The sequence below is a fragment of the Cavia porcellus genome, unplaced genomic scaffold (genome assembly GCF_034190915.1).
Source record: "Cavia porcellus strain 051 isolate PalLab524CR breed Dunkin Hartley unplaced genomic scaffold, mCavPor4.1 scaffold_11, whole genome shotgun sequence".
Taxonomy (NCBI): Eukaryota; Metazoa; Chordata; class Mammalia; order Rodentia; family Caviidae; genus Cavia; species Cavia porcellus.
Genome location: NW_026947494.1, coordinates 80,420,771 through 80,441,103, shown reverse-complemented (window position 1 = coordinate 80,441,103; position 20,333 = coordinate 80,420,771). Strand labels below are relative to the sequence as shown.

General features: G+C 35.9%; 1 protein-coding gene across 2 annotated transcripts; it reads left to right on the top strand.

Annotated features, from left to right (window-relative positions):
• Positions 1-1,277: 1,277 nt before the first annotated feature.
• Positions 1,278-7,765, top strand: Ppdpfl (pancreatic progenitor cell differentiation and proliferation factor like). Of its 2 annotated transcripts, none has more exons than XM_013148488.2 (5): positions 1,278-1,601; positions 2,097-2,189; positions 3,287-3,364; positions 3,465-3,564; positions 4,300-7,765. In XM_013148488.2, exons 1-5 carry the CDS (start codon positions 1,592-1,594, stop codon positions 4,352-4,354), a joined length of 336 nt encoding a protein of 111 aa, XP_013003942.1. In that variant the 5' UTR covers positions 1,278-1,591; the 3' UTR covers positions 4,355-7,765. The 2 variants fall into 2 exon arrangements, with proteins under 2 accessions (XP_013003942.1, XP_003466044.3); XM_003465996.4 differs by having other exon boundaries at positions 1,296-1,601; positions 4,386-7,765.
• The last annotated feature ends 12,568 nt before the right edge of the window (positions 7,766-20,333 follow it).

The window sequence follows — 20,333 nt, the reverse complement described above, 5'->3', positions numbered from 1 at the left end:
TATTTGTATCTTTTTGAAATATGGTTTCACTATGCAGTACAGGTTGGCCTTGACCTCACAGTGATCCTCCTATTTCAGCCTCCTGAATTCTGGGCTTACAGGCATGCACCATCATGCCCAAGCAGCATTTATTTTTATTATATATATTTAGAATATGTAACATGATTTCGAAAATCTATCTCCACATAGTGAAATGATTACTACAGTCAAACAGCTTAATATATTCATTATTTAACATGAATGTATAATTCAATTGAGTTTAATTTCATTACAAGGACTCCCCAATTCTATTCTGTTGGCAAATGTGCCATATAGAATATAGTATTAGTGGTAATTTTCATGCTGTTTTTACATCTCTAGACTTACTTACTTTACATAGCTACAACTTTTAACCCTTTGACCAACGTACTCAGTTTTGCCTATGCTCCATCTCTGGTAATCATTGCTTTACAATGTCTTTTTAATATTAAACTTTTTTTTGGGGGGGGGTACCAGTGATTGCGCTGACAACCTCATGCTTGCCTGACAGGTACTTACACTGCTGAGCTAAATCCCTGGCCCAGTATTCAACTTTTTGCTCCACATGTGAGATCATGCATCATCTTTTTTCTGTGCTTGGAGTTGATTTTTAAAGAGAACACAATGATGAATTATCATAATTGTTTTGAATACATTTGAAAACCTAACCATATAAATAATTTTATAGTAAAATCGAATTAAGAATACACAAGTAAAAGACACATCCACAAATAATTTGAAACAGCAATTGGAACGACCACCCTTCAGTGTAAAATGAAAATAAAATTTGATAACTCAAATGAGTCTATCAACTGCCAAACCAACCTATATCACTAAAATTAGAATTGTTTTTGCATCAATAAATGATGTTTATACAATGCCATGAATCTTATCCTTGAATTCATCTATGTTTTGTCAATCTTGGTGCAATACCTAGCTCTCTTTGTCTTACCACTACATCCTGCTGTAGGTGTTCATTTCCCAGAAAGTTTGTAAGTCTCCAGAATTCTTTGTTGTTCTTCTATCACTGTTGGACTTTGCCTGGTATCATTGCAGCTGTGGTTATGTTCAATGTCCCTGCTAAACTGTGACATTCCCAGTTATGCCCAGCCTGGTGCTTTTGGTAGAGTGTATGTTTTATCTAAGGGGGAAGAGATACCCGAGTGTCAGTTCCTTCCGGGTAACCAGTAGTGAGTTCTAAACTGTGACATTGATAAGAATGATTGCAGACTGGGTCGGAGCCTAAGTGTCCTGTTGACTGCAGTCTGCATTGGCATGCTGGCACACTGCAAGGACAGAGGAGGCAGTTGAAGGGCAGGGGAGCAGAGAATGCTGTTCATTCACAACCTTTGTTGGCTGGGTGCCACCTGAGCTCACACTGCTCACTGTGCAGGCTCCAACCGACGTGGCTCTCATAAAAAGTGTCTGCAGGGTTGCAGATCACACATTACCGAGGCTGGTTCCCGACGTCTGGCTGTTGCAGCCTCTTTCAGATCACTAAGAATTTGTTTTTCTGATGCGCGCATTTTCTGAAGACCTTTCAAAGTCACGTTTGTTTTCAAAGCACACATAGATGAAAACAGGTGAGTGATTTCATCCTGTCTGTGATTTTTTTTTTTTAATTTTAGTTTTAGGTTTGTTTTAGATGCAATAAGTCGTGTGGGCACTGTTTTCAGTTGAATATTTACTTTTTATTTTTTCTTCCCTCAAGTAAATGTATTCTTTGACTACGCTCTTTTTTCCAGCATGCAAACTGAACTCAGGGCTTCAGCACCAAGCTACCTCTCCAGTCATTTTTATATTATTTTTCTTTATTTGAGGCCAGAATTTGCTACATTGCTGAATTCAAACTTGGTGATCTTTCTGCATGAACCTTTAAAGTACTGGGGTTAGGGTTACTACATTATTTTTTTTATTGCTTTATATTTGCAGTTTGGGATAAATGCTTAAATTCCTATGATCAGATATTTATTAAACATCACATGATACTGCCTTACAAAAACAATTCCCACAGAAAAGGAAAAAGGAAAATCCGTGCTACTAATAGGAATGTTTCTTTTCTGATCGCTGTTCCTCAGCTTGCTTCTCAGGCTCCCCCAGCTGTCTCTCCAAACCCATGGCATCTGTTCCTTCCATTAGCTGTCTTCTGGCCAAGAATCAGTATTATCGAAGTAAGTTATATTGCCACCACAGAATGCCCTAGAGAATGTGGTGTGAGGGGAGGTGTGTAAGGCAGTGATGACTCAGGTGTCATGTGCAGAATCTGAGAGAGAATTCTTGACAGCCGTTGGTGACACAGAAGCAACAAAGGTCAAAGACAGAAACCTCCAGAATCAGTGCTATCTTAGCTCATAGACGGTCTTTAGCCATATTAACTTTTCTTTCACAATTATATTTTAGTTTCATTTATTTTGTATCTCAATGGGTATTTTAAAACCTGAAAATTTTATATGAATAAAATATCATTCAGTTCTTTAGAAAACGGAGTAGCATAACTTTGATTCAAAGATTTTACAGTTTCCACTTTCTACTGCCAATAATACGTTAGCAGCTGCCTGACCAATTTTACTGTTATTAATCTATTATTTGTAGATCTTCATAGATGAAGAGAACAGTGTAACTTCTTAAAGATTAAGAAATTTTATAAAATTAAGTGAGCATTTTAGTACCAAATTAATATTTCTTAAAAAGCATATATGCCAAAAACCTGTAAAAATTATTTCAAGAATTACTTGTGAATAATGATTAAAATATTTATGAACTTATTCTTTTTGTACAAAAGGTTATATTATTACTATTTCCTTGTTATTTTATCAACAGAAGTCATATTCTGATCATGACTTATTGGTACAATATGTAAGCCAAGTATGACAAAAATATTCTTTTAAAACAATGTCTTAATGTCTAAACTTGGTAACTTTTAGAACACTGACATGTATATGTAATGTTCTAACACAGCAATGCATTTTTGATTGTGTACATTTTTTAAATTTATATTTTGTACTTCTTGACATGTTGAATTTAACAATATTTATAATGTATCTTAAATTCTATATCTTTTGAGAAATAGAGAAGAGAGAGTTATTTACCATGGTATGAATATACTTAAATAGCAGAAAATGCAATATTTCTTACTAGGGAAGTCTTTTTGTTCATTAAAATTGAGATCAGTTTTTCACTTAATAAATTCATAAGCCAAGAATAAGTTATTTCAAATTATGCAACTGCTTTTTCTTTTACTCGTTCTGTTCGTATCTGTTCCCCACAGAACCCAGCATTTCTTCAGTCAATTCACTGACTGGTCCTGATTCTGCTGACATCAGAGACGATGAGAAACCTCTGCAAGGTGCTTAGTTCGTGTCTTAATGCCTTCTTTCTTATTTCCGTGTGTTTTTTAATCTTCAGTTTGTTTCCATAAGGGGTTTAATATGAATGTTCTTTGATAGGGTTACCGGAAGTGGCAGAATCCAACTGGTGGTTTAAATCCTTTTTCTGTTCTGAAACTGTGCTTTCAAATGTGGGAGGCAAAGATCTGTCTGCCAGTGGGTGAGTTGTAGCTTTTCTGATGACTGCCTTTCTTGAGACTGAACCACGGCTTGCTATAACTTCCATGAACCAAGCAGGGAGCCACGCAGTGAGGCTTTGTGGTGAGGGGCACCTAAGGGCTGGGAATGGAGCAAACAGCTGCTCCCCCATTGGAACAGTCACCCGCTACTCCCACCCTAGTTCCCAAGGGAAGACTGGTAAGTTTTAGCCAGTTTGTATCACTGTTTGGAGGCTGAAGCAGCACCATAAGGCTGGCGTCTATGCGGGTCTTCACAGTAGCTTCAGGATTAGGGTAACTGCGTTGCCTTTGACCTAGAACAGCCCCCTTGCTGAGTGGCCTGGCTGGGAGCTCTTGCTGGGCTATCTGCTCCAGGGCCTGGCTAGTTCTCAGACTGTGGAACCCGCGGCCTTGTGAGCAGCTGTTTGCTTTTGAACTCTTAACACTCTCAACAGCATACTTGCTATTCTATTTTTTTAACCCTCTTTTCTGTGTGTTTTGGAAACTGTATTAGCTCATTATTAAGTTAAGTCAAAAGAATATATAATAATAGTTCTGGATCTGAATCAAAATATAGTAGTTTTGATGAATTTTCCAAATAAAATGACTTTGAAATAGAACAAATATTTTAAATAATTTTTAAATTTAGTGTAAGGCTAATTGTTTAGAGGGGTTTTAAATTTCTTTTTTGTTTACAGATTTAAACATTTCATTTTCCCACTTTATTTTTGCTATAGAGACAATAAAAATTACAGGCAAGCATTTCACCCTGCTCTCTTTGGCACATTATGAACAATGTGGTAATTTTGACTGTCTTATCCAGCACTCACACCTGATTTTGAAATGAAGATTTCTCCCTGCTTTGGAGCTGTAGAGGTCAGCCCTTCCCTCAGTTTGGCCGCTATCAAGAGGACTCTTCTGGCTTAGATCTCACCTATGAGACTGTGTCAAAAAGCCACCAAGACAGCAGAAGTTGGTACATTTTCCTCAGTGCTAACAGGGTCACTGGAGGTGGCATCAACTACATGGAGACTGGAAAGTGCGCTTTTAGAGACAAGTGTATTTTTAGAATAACAAGAGATTTTTCACTATTTGTACTATTTTTATCCAGAAATTAAGTTGGACTCTTTCTATGTCTGTTGAATGATTTACAGTGTCTTAGAGTTGAAGCATCTGTGTTCCACATAATAGTTTAGGATACTGGATTCTAAAGTGTAGAAAAGAGTTGCACAGTTGTATTTCTGATCATAACGGATGGAAGTAGCAACATATTCTTTTTAAAATTTTACTTTTAAGAAAATACAACCAAGGAAAATAAAATAGAATAAAGCAAACCAAAGCAGTGATACTGGACTTCAAAAACAAGAAAATAGAAAAGCGACATAATGCCTCTTGTGATAGCAAAATATTCTTAAAAGCATTACTTTTTTATTTTATTTATTTATTTATTTATTTTTTATCAGTACCAGGGATCGAACTCACAACCTCGCACTTGCCAGGCAGGCGCTTATGCCCCTGAGCTAAATCCCCAGCCTCTAAAAGCATTACTTTTTAATTACACTACTATAGGCCAAATTGTATAGAATTCAAGATTCATGATTTATAAAAGCATGTAAAATTACGGTGATACTATGGTTAAAGAAAAAGCACAATAACCTAAATATATGGTATGATCTTAGTGGCATTAAAATATTAGAAATGGATAGAAATAGATAAGGACATACACACAAAGGGTAATAATGTTGGTTGTTTCTAGAGATGAGATAATGAATAATTACAATTTTCTTCTTTATTTTGTATTTTCATATTTTCTAAACTGACAGTTATTGTAGATAAACACAAAACAATGAATATTACTATAAAAATAAATACTGAAGTGAATTTTCTGAATATACATGTTCCCTAAATTTGATAGAACATTCTCTATTTTTTTCAAAACTGGGTACATTAAAGTAAAGGAGTTTTATTTGAAGTGCTTTTCAGTGCAAGATGTGAGGCTTAGATATCAGGCAAGCTGAATTCACTCAGAGGCAGACGTTACTGAAGACATGGGCGAATATTTTGCTAAACATCCACTAGCACACACGTGATTATTTACTAGTTATAGAATCAGGACCAAAGGGCCAGCGTTGGTCTCCTCTCTCTCCACATTAATGATGATCATCTGCTCTTTCCAAATGGGAAACAGGTATTATTTTCGACTTTGTCTCTATCTCTTAACAATCTGTTAAGAACTTGGATACTTCCTGCTCCTCTATCAAGCGAGGGTAAACCTTTTAAAGATGCCAACAGCCCACTGTGGCTGCGTGGCATAAATGCGCCACCCCAGTCCCATATCTTTTACAAATTATGGCTTTCCTGGTGTCCCGCTTGTATATATACTTTTTATTAATTTATAGAAGCAATGAAATATGTGGTATGTGTATTTCACTTGGTTTTAGTCTAAAATTAAGTCACAATAGAGACTGATCACAGTGAGAGGGAAAACAGTGAAACACAATGGTAAATTGCGGGAGGTCTATTTTTGCATTTCTATTATGGAAAAATTCCGCTTTTCCTCACTTGTTCAATATGTGAACAGATCATTTGATGATTTTATCAAAATAAGAACTTGGTCTCTAGAGCTGGGGAATAGCTCAGGGCCTGCCTGGAAAGCATGAGGTCCTGAGTTCAATTCCAGGTACAAAAAAATCCCAGTCAACCAACCAACCAACCAACCAACCAACCAACCAAAAACAAACAAACAAACAAACAAACAAACAAAACCACACAAAAAACCCCCAAAATAAACAAAAAACCCAAAACAAACAAAGAAATTCTTGGTCTTTACTTTGTTTACTTAGAAAAATAATGTTTAGTAAAGTGTTTTACATTTGAAATGTTAAAAATACAGCTTTTAACTTAGAAAAATGTTATTGTTTCTGAAATTTGTTATTAAAGAAGTTGAAGTTTACCGAAGACTTCAAAGTCAAACAGAACATGACCACAGTTGTGAACTATTTTTAGAGTGGTTATGTGTACACACACACACACACACACACACACACACGTACACAGTGAGAATGACTACCTTGCAAAGTATAATCTTTCTGGAAAATATTATTAAAATGAACACACAAAATGATTTAAAAATCTGAAAGAATTTTTGTGTGCTACCCAACAGTTTCTATAGAATTAGAAAGAAAAAGAGAAAAATGTCTTCTTACTATTTCTGAGTAATTTCTTTTAAAAATTAGAACATATATTGGTGCTGTGTTTACAAAATATGTCTGTCTTTCCAAGTAAAACTGGCCATCATCAAGGGCAAAAATCAAAATAAATGCTGGTGAAGTTTGCGGTAAAAGGAACATGTCTATATTGTTGGTGGGCATGCAAAACATTAAAATCGCTGTGGAAATCACTACGGTGATTCTCTAAAACACAGAAAACAGAAATTCCACTTGGGTCACCTATTTTTCTGATTATCTTCTTCAAACAGTTAAAATTACCAAATTATAGTGATACATATCCATATTTACAACAACACAGTTCACAATAGATAAATTAGAGAAGCAAGCTATAATCCATCGATGAATAATCAAAGAAAAAAGTATACATGGGTATTACTCAGCCATAACCAAGACACATTTGAGTCATTTGTAGGAAAATGGATCTTGAGACCATAATATTAAGTGAAATAAAATACAGAAAGATAAATATGACGTGGTTTCTTTAATAGAAGTAACGTAATATTGAAATAATTTAATAGAAGTAAATAATTTAAACTGAAAAATGTAAAGCTATGGAAGGACACAGGTGTTACACTTCACGAAAATGGGAAGGAGATCCGAGGAAGGAGGAGTGGAGCGGAGAAAAAGGTGATGCCAACGTGATACATGCTTGTATCAAATTCCCAGGATGAATTTAATGAGTATACATCACAACAATCAGAATAAAAAGATAAAATAATTTAAAGCAACTTATCTTTATCAATAAAATATGTTACAGATAGTTGTCAGTGTAAGAATTATTTTAGTCAGAATTTCTGCTGCCTGGTTTTGATGCCTATTAGGTAGATAATCTAGTGATGGCAAATATGTTAGAAAAATGTTGTAAGTCCAAATGCCTGAAGAGTCTTGGATCATTCTAATGTGACACTGAGATGCCGTGTGACTGGGCTTGGGTATCAGTATTAAGTGAATAAAATTTGACAATTTTTGCTTAGGAGATGTGAAAAGATACTTGATGCTTCCACTATTTTTCATAGGTAGATTAGATAGAAAGTTCCAAGTTGTGTCCTTGACAATGAAATTGCAAGCAGATAACCAGTTACTTCTCACTAGAGTGAAACTTATGTGGTCAGAATTTAGGTCTGTTTGACGCTTTATACATAATTTCAAATTTAAGTGAGCATTTAAAAATGCAGAATTCTGTTTTGCTGTTAAAGAATGATAATAGCAAAAATCTTTTTGAGTCTAAATGAATAGAATAGAATAGAATAGAATAGAATAGAATAGAATAGAATATGCATCTCTAACTCATAGAATTCAAGAAATATAGTCTGGATAAATACAAACCAACATGAAATTCTCTAATTTAATCTGTTAGATAAAAAGTCAGTGACCTAAACACCTCCCAATGATTCCTTGCAGTGTCTTCTCTCAGAGGATGGGAACACTTACATCAGCTCAAGTAATCAGCAATTTATCCTCAGTATCTTCCTTCGTATCTTATCCATCATCGATTCTTTTCAATTTTAGTCCTTAAAAGGTTTTAGTATCAATCTATTTATTTCTTATCCTAAAGGCATGCCCTAAATTCAAACTTCCATCATTTCACCTCTGGGGTACTTTGGTGACAACCTCTGTGGTCCATTGATGCCACTGTTAACTTTCTTCAGTCTTCCTGTTCAGCATATCTGGGATCACCTCCACAAAACATAAATATGATAATGTTCTCCTGTCCATAAGTCAGGTATGCACGACCACACACGCGCACGGGTGCACGCGCGCGCACACACACACACACACACACACAGAGTCAGTGGCTCCTTTCACCCTCAGAGTAAAGCCCCTCTCTTAGTAAAAGCTCACTGTAGTGGCACAAACCCAGCATGGTCTCATCCATCTCCAGCGTATGCTCCTAACATCTTAGGTCCAGCTTTATAGGTTTTTGATTTCCAGTCCCTCTTTGTCATCTTCCCTGTTGCCACAGTGTCTTTCTCCATGCCGTTCCCTCAGTTGAGAAGCTTGACTTAAATAATGTCTTTACCTTAAATCTTTGCTCAAAAGTATTTCATTCCAGAAAGCTTCTGCTGACTCCTCGACTCAGTGAGTTTCATCATTAGTTCTAACACTCCTCTCTCTCTTCTTTCTGCCACTCACTGCAAGCATAAATCTACCTTTGCTTGTGACCTTCTTTATTTTGCACCCACTTTATCTTCTGCACTATACACTTCTGTGGGTAAGGACCCTTTCTCCTTGCCTGCGATTCCACATTCAGGTGCTGACTCATTTATGAATATTTGTCACATGAATGTCAGGGGTTCTTTCTCCATGGCTGTTTCCTCTCTCAGAAGTTTTTTTTTATTCCAGTCAAACATGGTGTAATTCCAGCACTCTGGAAGGCTGAGACTAAAGCATAGCAAGTTTGTGCCCAGCCTTGGCAAATCAGTGACTTAAAGAGAACATGCATCAAGGTTAAATAAATACATAAATAAAGAACTGACTGAGGATATAAACTGTGTGAAAGCCTCAGATTCACTCCTGAGTACTGAAAAACAAAGCGAAACAAAACAAAACAAAGAAATGTTACATTTTGTTAAGGAGAAGTAAACACTAAATCAATAAAGGAATAAAGGAAATATTTCTTGGTAATGACACATGCTGTAAAGGAAATATACAGGGTGTTTCTGACGGAGCGTGAGGGCGGAACAGCGAAGGGGCAAGGAGGACCGCTGTGGCCGGTGTGGTCAGCGGAAGTCTCCACCGTGCACTACACTAGAACGAAAAGCATCAAAGATCTAAACACAAAGCAGAGGCACTAAATCTGCTGAAAGATAGAATAGGACTAACCCTTGAAAACAATGGTGTAGGCACGAAAAGGTGATTTTGAAACTGAATCCTCACAGAGGAGAACTGGCCAGTTTGGGAAAAGTCCTCTGGGAAAAAATGTTCATTCAGTGCAATTTAAACTCTGCACGGCTCCCAGCCTCCCCTCTGCACGGCTCCCAGCCTCCCCTCTGCACTGCGCCTGTCTCCTTCTAGCACAGTGTGCAGTCTCCTCTTTGCCCAGAGTGATGTCTCTTCCTACAGCTGCATGGGATGAATTTGACATTTTCTATGTGGTTGAAGAGTTATTGGCAGTGTGTTTCCAACTAAGTCCAGGATGCGAAACGGTGGGTTTGGGGGTTATGCCTTCTCTCCTTGCAGTCCTTACGGGTGATTCTGAGCTGCCCTATACCACAGGGCACAGCAGCACGCACAGGACAGAGTCTGCATCTCTCAGCTCCTGTGGGGCTGGATGTCACAGGCACTTCTGTTCTCAGAGAGACTTTTTAGAGTAATGCAGGGTGGCTTTCACCCTGTCCTTTCTTTCACAACTACAGGCTGGATGGACAAATACAACTTTATATTAAGTTTCTTCTCTAGTGTTCTCAAAACAATATTACAACTACTTTATATTCAAAAACTAGAAAAACAGAATATCACATAGTCATCATCCTTATTCAATAAACTGGAAGCACATAGTTACAGTGTCTGAAAACATTTCTCCTATTAAAGTCTAATTTGATTTCCTAAAAGGTAAAGGAAAAAATGTGCAATGTGTTTCTAATTTAGGGCTTCAAACAGGTTTCATTCACCCTTCAAATACATTTAAATGTATTTTAATTAAATTTATTATTACCAATATTTATTTCATTTATTCAGCAAAAATGAATGAGTTTTGTTACAGTTTGCTCAAAGTAGCTTTGCTATGTTAGTTTCACTGCATTGTTTTTGATCTGCTGTATTTGCCTCCAGGTCATAAACTCAAAAATACTAAATCTTTTGCAACCCAGTAATTTTTTGATTAGCAGTCAGTTGAATTGTAAGCTTCATGAATATTCCATCCTTTTCACATGCTTAGCTGAGGTTTTCAAATTAAGGAAGGAAAGTTGCTTGAACTACGATTTGTATGTCAACTTACTAGAAATGCTAAGATTTCACAGTTCTCCAAAGGTGACTAAGAATTTTATCTTCCAGTAAAATACCTTTGAAAATATTTATGCAATCTCAAGAAAAACCTGGAAGGGAATACCTGACTGCAATCATTAAGCTACATTTCTCATTAAAAAGATGACCAATAAAACCCACAAACTGATCATTTTATATTGTTCTTTTTCATCCTAGATGGATTTCACCTGTTCATTAATTTTCTGCTACTGTAGGTTATGTTTAGTATTCTGGAAGGAGACCATATTGTTCTTTCTCTCTCTGTTGTACAAAAGCCCTTCCTTCTAATTCCTACCTTTATATTTTTGGATGCTATTTATTATGTTCTCTGAATTTAGAGTGCATTTAATTTCTTTTGACAATGGATGTAATATTTTAATTGGTTCTGAATTTCTATTTTGAAAGCAAAACAGGATTCATTTAAGCAACTGTAGGACTGGAATAAGAATTTGCTTAAAATTTAAGTATATTAGAAAAATTATTTCACCTCCACTAATCTCCAAATAGCATACATTTCTAATGAAACAAAAGAGTGTAATTTTAAAAATATGCTTTCTTCTTTACCCTCTTATTAATCTTTCAATCTGTGGCAATTTTTCTTGAGGTAACAGTTTAATGCTACAGAATTAAAAAGATATACATATTTATGTATTTTAATGGTACCAAGCCAACCTAAATGTATTTTGCTTTGTAAGTTCTTATTTAACCAGTGTTAAGAACTGGCATATCATTCCCATAGGGAGACCTCTATTGTGCTAATGGATTTTAGTTATTTTCAGTTTTCACATATTAAGAGATTTTTAGGCTTTTCATCAACATTTTATACTACAAAACTGTGTTCCATAGACTTTGTTTCATATTTAATCCATAATTGCATGATGCATACTTAGAAGTGTCAATCTTGCATTGAAGTGTTAATATTTCACTTTAATAGGTTGAAGTTTTAATTTTGCATTTTTCCTTTTTTGCTTATTTTTTATTTTAAAGAGAATAAAATGAAGCAAAATAAAACATAATAAATCAATAAAAAAACCCAGTGTGACACAAGACTTCAAAATAACCAGAAATCAGCAATAATTATATTCTCATAATGCCTCTTGCTGTCTTCAAAATTGCTGCCCCTACCTTCAGACATAGTAAAAGTCAAACAAAACAGAACAGAATGGAACCAATAGAACCAACAGAAACAAAACAATGAATGCAATAAAGGATTTCAAAACAAGGCAATAGTGAATACAAAATGGCTACCTTAATATACCTTGCCATTCTCAAAATGACTGCCTATACCATTGGACACAAAAATTCAAACAACAAAACAGAATAAAACCCAATCCAACAAAATAATAATTATATTGGACTTCCAAACAAGACAACAGGAAATTACCAATGCCACCACTCTCAGAAGGAGATCCCCCATAGATGCCACACTCTGTACTGTTATCCTCTGAATAGTTGATCAGACCAGCAGCCCCAGAACTGCAAAGACTGTGAAACACCAAGCACCACAAGCATCAAATTGCATCTCACCTCAATCACCTGTCATTGTAGTTTGTGTTACCCCAGATCAGTTGGTCACTTATGGGGGTTCTGGGGCAGGATTTGGCTCTTCCTGTCTCCCAGCCCATGAGCCAGAAGGGGCTGGAGCCTGGCTGTCCCCACAGTGGCCTACACATGGGGCTGACTTACAGGGAGGGCTTGCTTCTTGGCGACTTCTTGTTCTCTTCCTTCACAGTCTGAGAATGGTGCTGACTCATTGGAAAAGTCTGGGGTCTGGCTGTCCCCCTGGTGGCCTGTGCCTGGCGATGGTTCACAGGAAGGGCTTGCTTCTTTGTGACTCCTTGTCCTCTAGGATTTTTCATTTTCATTTTACATTTTAATCCAAACTCTCTGCCTAAAAGTTGCACTAATTCAGGCTCTCTACGACCGCATTGCATCTGAGATCCTATCGATCTCAGCCAGAAACCTTTGTGTATAATCAATTGTTGATCCTTTCCCTGGTATTAGGAAAAGACAGAGTATACTATTTGCTTTATTCAAACACTTACTCCAAACATAGATACATATTTCTCTTCCATATGGTTCCACTAGACTCTCTATATCCTCTACATAGAACCCTCCGTTCACAGAACTTGTAAGAGTTCTGGGTAAGTCACTAGATGTTGTATATTCTGTTGTTTGTCAGGTTTATGTTCAAAAGTGATTTTGTTAATGAGGTTTTTGACAATAAAGAAACTTTTTGTGTTGTAACATTTAAAAATATTTTCTTTTTTTTATTTCAGAATTTTCTGTTGTAGTTTGTGATCCTTCCCCACCTAATTATTTTTTCAGCACTAATGACTGAACCTAGGGCCTTGCACCTACCTAGTAGGCAAGTTCCTTATCATTGAGTTACAAGCCAGCACCCCCTCAAATTTTTTCAATTTTCCCTTATGTCTAATTTAATTTTTAAAATCAATTTTATCTATAATATGTATTTGATAAAAGATATAATGAAGACTTTTAATACATTTTTCTTTGGACATAATCTGCTCTTTCAACATAATGAAACTCAGTTTTTTCTCTCAATATGTTTAATTCCATTTTTGGACTTTTTTTTTTCTCTTGGTATATTTGTGTGTTTATCCAATACCAGGCTTTAATTATCCCAGTTTTATAATTCATAGTGATATTCAGAAGCTTACTCAGCTCAATTGTTAAACTTTTAATTTTGAAATAATTATTAAACCATAGTGAGTTACCCAGTCACATAGACAGCTGTGTGACACTGGCAGGATGTGTAATTAAAGTTCTGTATCATTTCCCCACCTGTGCAAACTTAGTGCCCTCATCTTCACCAGGACACAGACCTGCACCATCAGTTGCCAGCCACTGTCAGTTACCCCTTTATAGTCATGTGTACAGCTCTTCCTCCAACATCCTTAACCACTGGTGACCACTAATCTAGCTCCATATCTACCGCTTTGCCATGTTTGACAATCACCCTTAAAAGCAATCATACATTATGCTTTGTATATGGGGAAGGATTTTTTTTTGAAGAATGACTTCCTTAGGCTTCATCTACACTGTTGAGTATTCTAATAGCCTGTTTCCTTTTACAGTTGAATAGTATCACATGCATGACAGTTTTTAGCCTTGCATCACATGGTATTTATCACATGCGACACAGTTTTTAGCCATTTACCTGCTAAAGGACATCTTTTCAGTTAGGGTTATTATGAAAAATGAAAATGAACTGTATATTAATGTGTGCTTGGTTGTTTATTTATTTTTGAGGGTCCTGCTATGTAGTCCAGACCCAGCCTCTAACCCTCAGCAATCCTCCTGCCTCAGTTTCCCTGAGTGCTGGATTACTGAAGTGGGCCACCACGCCTAGCTCTATGTAGGTTTTGTGTGAACACAACTTTCATTCTTCAAGTGTAATAGCTGACCATGTGGTAATTTCATAATTATTTTTCCAAGATCCTAAGAAACTACTTTCTAGAGTTGCTCTGCCATTCTATGCTTCCATCACCAATGGATAATTCAGTTTTTCTTCATTCCAAGAATGTAATATTGTCGGTATTCTGTTTTCATTTATTCCAACAGGTATGCAATGATATCTATTTTTTCTTTAATTACAGAAACTCAAAAGAAGGCAATTCTATTGTACTCACTTCTTCCTCATCTTCAATGACTCAAAAACCCAAATGCTAGATCTTTTGTTATACTTAACAGGTTCTTGAGGTTATGACCAACATTTTCTTTTAGTTTATTTTCTTTTGTTGTTCATATATGTTGTTCCCAGGATTCACGGACAATTTCCTTATCTCCCTCCAATCCAATAGTGAGCTCAGTATTTGAACTCTTTATTTTGTTAATTTTATCTTTCAGCTTCAAAATTTTTATTTGGTTCTTAATATATTTTCTGACTTTCCTAAAATTAGGCTTTTATAAATCAAGCAGTTTTCTAATTTCTCCTGGAAATTTTGTATGGTAACTTGTTTCAAATCCTTGTCAAAGAATTCTAACATCTCAGTGTTGATACCTTTTTGTTAAGTGAACTTGGAATCTTTGTGGTTTTTGGTATGATGAGTGACTTTCAAAATCTGGAATTTTTAAGCATTGTATTATGAAATTTTGGATCTCATTTGTGTGCTTGCTTTAGGATATTAACTTTACTGCAGACTATGAAGGTGGGAAACTACTTCATGAAAGTCCAGAATCTGTTAAGAACTGGAATAGAAGAAACTCCTTGTCACTGCCTAGTGAGGTTACTCCAACCACACCTGTCTACCTGGTCCTGGAGGTAACACTCTAGTGAGAACAGGAATCCTGCCATATCACCACTGAGAAAGCCTGACAGTCCAGGCTCCAACATGAGCTCCACTGACATTCTCATGACCCTGGGTGATGTCATGACCTCTACTGATATTGCTGGATGCAGGGTTGTTACTGCCGTGCCCATCCACCTGTATACTTCATGTCATGGAAGCAGCACTCCTAAGTTGAGTGTGGTTACTGAGTTCTATTGCTTCAGACAAACACAGACCCTCTGTAATGTTATGTCTGCAAGTGGGGTGGTCTTCCCTGTGCTGAGCCCCTTGGCAAGATCTAGGATGTCTCCACTTGTCACCCAGATTCCCTGAGTTCCAAGGGAGCTCCTTGGGATCACTGAAGTGGGCAGACCTTAGTGAACAGGATCACTCCTTTTACACATGGTGAGCATCACTGAGAAGCCTTTGGTGTCCATTCCTTTGCTGGAATGCCCCAGGGAAATGGTGGGAAGAGTCAGCATCAGTAGAGTTGTCCAGACTTCAAGAAGACATCTGAGCATTGGGTGCCTTGGCCAATACAGACTCTAGGAATAATTTGCCTTTAGACACCAAAAGTATGAACTGGGATCACATGCATATTTACATCTATAAGAGCTGCAAAGCCTTAGCAGTATGATCCTGACTCCCTTTGGGTTTGCAGACACTATTGACAGATGTTACTGACACAAGCATTTATTTCACATCTGCGAAACACATTTTTGAGTCTCAAACAATGAAATGTAACAGAGTACCTTGCTTTCAGATTGGATTATAGGTCTCATATAGCACCATGTTGGCCTATATACTTAAGTTTAAATTTCTATGAATAATAGCATGATTCAATCATCAGTCAAACATCAGGGTGAGTTTTAATAGTTTGCCTCTATTTTTTGCAAGCGATTTTGAAGCCTTTCTCCCATCTGATTTGTTCTACGTCTATTCTGTAGCTCAATTATATCTGCGTCAATTAATATGGCATTTAAAAGAAGCCCAAAGATGTTCAAAGGCTTCCATTTTTGTATCTTTTCATCTTCTAATTTTAAAAACATTTCTACAATGTCAGTTTTTATAAATTTTGCATATTGTGTAAGCATAATAACCATCTTTATTTTAGACTTCTTCAGAAAATCCGTTTACTCAATGCCCAAGGCTGGAATTTCGCCATAATTATTTCACTTACTAATTGGTGGGCTTATTAAAATTCACCTCTGATGCTTGACTAAATCAAGCTATTTTTCATATAAATTTCAGCTTAGGTAAATAGGCCATCAGGGTGCTTTGCAAAACCTGTAACTCAAAGGAAGATAAATGTTCTATTAAATGTGTTAATACCCCCAAAGTTTGTATTATTAAAAATAAGAAGATCTATTCTCTAATGGTTTTCTTAAAATTCATATATTTGAAAATACTCTGTGGACCCCCATATATTTAGTTTTCAGTTTTGATTGGTGCATACTGTCTTGTGGTCAGACTCGAAATCTCTGTCTGTGGCTGAAAGCTCTGGGCACTTCGATCATAGAGAGATGCAAGCCTTGAAAAATGTCTACAAAATTGAGTGCTGCTTTATTATTTCTGTACAGAAGCCTGTTATATGTAATCATTCAAATTATCATTTTTTAAAGTAATTTTATTTAAATATGTCTGTGTTGCTTGTTTTGCATTATTTTCTCTCTCACATGTCGTTTTTCTTTTAAGTATAAGCATTTGCGTAATTCTTTAGGTCTGGGTATCTTTAACAGCATGTGTAAAATGCAGTGTTTCTCTTTTTTAATTATTATAGTTCATTTTTGGTGGGCACACCACCAAAATTTGGTGTAATTTGATTTTTTTTCATATTTTCATATTTTCCCATGATACTTGTCAAAATTAAAATATAACTCCTATAGTGTAATATCCTCTTTTAGACTTTAAATTTAGCCAAATCTACTATATTTACACGTAGTTGTAAACTTCATTACTGGTAATTCTATTTTAATCACTTGAAAATTAATCGTATATCCTTTAGAATTTAATCTTTGTTACCTTGGTCATTCGTATTTTGGCAAGCACAAATCTACTTTCTATCTCTGGATTTGTTATTCTATATTTCATAGTGTGGGATAATGCAGTATGTGACCTTTTGCATTTTTCTTCTTCTGTTCAAAATGTTTCAAAGTTTATCCATTTATATGCACCAATATATTACATGTTATGTAGTTTTTTTGTACCAAATATCATTGTATTTGTGGAATCATCAAAAATTCTTTATTCACTTTTCACTTTTTGTAAATTTAGGTGATTTTCACTTTTTGCCTAATATAAATGATATTTCTATTAATATGCACATATAAGTCATAGTGGGAAGTCAGGTATTCAGTGTTTTTAACTCATTGTGTCAACACAGAAACTTACTTAAGTACATATTATAGAGCAGAATTGAAGAGATCATATATTAAGTCCCTATTTTTAGAAACTAAGATTTTTTCCCAAAGTACTGTACTATTTTACATTCCCACTAGAAATGTATGTCTTATAATGTCCCCACATCCTCTCCGTATTTCTTGGGCTTTTTGGCTACAGTCATACTAGTAAATATAGAATGGAACCACACTGTGGTTTTGATTTGCTGATCCTTAATAACTAATTATGTTGAACATTGTAAATTTTTTTACAACTCATTATTACATCTTTTTGAATAAACATCTAATCAAATTCTTTGCAATTTTAAAAATTGGCTTACTGTTTTATTGTTGAGTTTTAAGTGTACTGCTGTGTGTATTCTATTACTAAATCTTTATGAAAGATATAATTGACAAATACATTCTCCCATTCTTTGGATTATCCATTTGCTTTGTTGATAATACATGCTTTAAAACAAAAGGTTCGTTGGGGATTCAGTTCAGTGGTGTACACGTCTGCCTGGCAAGCAGGAGGTCGTGAGTTTGATCTGTGGTACCAAACCAAACCAAACAAAACAAAACAACCCCAAAACAAATGTTTTATTTTAGTAAAGATCAATATATTTCTATTATTTATTTATGATTGCTTGTGATTTTGGCATCTTTATGAGACCCATGCACGCGTGAACACTGTGACTTGTGTTTTTCTAAAAGTTTAGTATTATCTCACTTGTGTTCTGGTCAAGCAACCATTTCCACATAACCATGAGGCCTTTAAGATTCTCTGGAGTATGTCAAACCTTTTCCAAGCCTCTGCTGACCTCTCATTCCTCAGTTTTTCCATTTAAGGTTTACCAGGTATTTTTCTCTCAAGTGTCACCTACTGTTTCAAGTGGCCACAGGACGGAAGGGATGGCCTCTGATTTCTTCATCAAACACTTCCAAAGAGATGGCTGTTCAGGCTGGGTGAGCTTTCATTTGGTAAGTGCTGAGCCAAAAATCTCTGAGAGTAGCCTCTTCCATTGCAACATCTGACAACTCAAATAAGTATAATTCTTTGTAAATTGAAGGAACTCAAGTCCTCTCCAGTGACAGCCAGGCTACTTTTCTTCACTCCAGACCAACCTGACTGACTCCAAGGTTGCTCTGAAATTGGAGAGAGGACTACAGAAATACAAGTTCAATTTCCTGATCACCAAGCTTGATCTTCTGATCAATGATCAGTCATTTTTCTTGAATAAATGCTCTCAATTGTTGTAAAGTTTTGGTTAATTTCCAAAGTGCTAAGAAAGTTCATTCTATTTTTTGTCACTATCACATTGCTTTTAAGAAGGAGAATATTTCTGGAGATCTCTATCCATCATTTATGGTCATATAGCTGTAGAGGCAAAGTGTAAGCATAAGGATTATTTTTAACTGATCATTTTGAGAAACTGTAGATGTGGAATAAACCTGAAAAACTAAGTGCTTTCATAAGAGAAATTCACATTAACATAGGGAGTATCTAGGTGTGAACATGTCTCCTTCTCTGAAAGATAAGGGTAAATTTAAATCACAAGAGATGCTTAAAAATGCAAGATACAGTGGCTGAAAATAGCAGAACAAATCTTAGTCTTCTTACCGTGCTTTTCTTGTGCCTCCCCTGTGACTGACGTTCAGATATTCTTCCTTTATTTCAGGGGATGACGGTACTTAAGCATAAATTACTCATCCCGGGGTCCTCTTTTGGTTATATATGAAACAAATATGTTGACAAATTTCTGTTTGCTTTTCTTTTATTAATCTGTTTTTTTTAAAAACCAAACTCTATACCAACTAAGAACTCAAAAAAGGATGCAGGAAAAATTATTTTTCCTTTATTGCAAGCACTTCATTTTCAGTTCATTGTGCTTGCTGTTTCTATTTGATTGTTCTATGATTTTTACAGTCATTTAAGTTGCAATTGATTAGTGCGTGCCTTAGTTACTTTTTCTCATTGCTAAGACAAAATAGCTGACACCTAAAAGTTAAAGGAGGAAACTTTTATTTAGTTCACAGTTTGTAGAGGTTTCAGTTCATAGTTGGCTGACTCCAAGCCAGAGTGGCATGCCAGAGGAGAAATAGTCCATGCCTGCCAGAAATTGGAGAATTCATGAGGCAGCAAAGAAGCAGTCAGCAATAGATAGCAGCCAGATTTCTGTCCTTTGTACTCTACCTAGGCTAATTCTCTTACATCCAGGGTGGGGCTTCCCGTTATTCACACCCAGAACTATGCCAAACCATTCATTGGGCTAATACAGTAATCACTCACTCCTTGACACCAGCATCATAGCTTCTAGATCCAGACATTTCCAAAAACTCCCACCTATGGGTGCATGAGGCCTGGAGGGGATATTTAGACACAAACCATAACAGTGTAATTGCTATTATATTGCCATATTATAACTGCCAGTTCCAGCAGTAGGTTGTGGTAAAATTCACATACAACTAGAGAAAGAATAATCCGTTTTAACATTTTCAATAAGCATATATAATATAATCACATCAGAATCTGTCCCTTGAAATTTCTTCACCATGGTATTAGTTATTTGCTGAAAATAATTGGAATGAAGAGCAGTGATTTATATAACATCTTTTCTAGGACAGATTAAGGCTTAACTGATGTATCATTCTTCTTCTGCATTCCTCTCCACTGTGAAAGACTCTCGTGATTATGTTAGAACCACCAGAGTGATACAGAATAATTTCTTTATTCTTAGGTGTTCAATCTTTTTAATTGAAAAGTACTTATCTGTTTTTTTTTTTTTTGCCCTCCAAAGTAGTACAACCAGGCACTCTAGAAGAATAATGTTGACACTGTTGGGCTGCATTATTCTGCCAACTGAAAAACACCTTTTGGCAAAGACATATTACATTAAAATGCAACCTA

Coding starts and splice junctions, on each gene's coding strand:
- Ppdpfl (XM_013148488.2), top strand. Junction 2,190..3,286: donor CAAGAATCAGTATTATCGAA/GTAAGTTATATT, acceptor TGTTCCCCACAG/AACCCAGCATTTCTTCAGTC. Junction 3,365..3,464: donor CGATGAGAAACCTCTGCAAG/GTGCTTAGTTCG, acceptor GTTCTTTGATAG/GGTTACCGGAAGTGGCAGAA.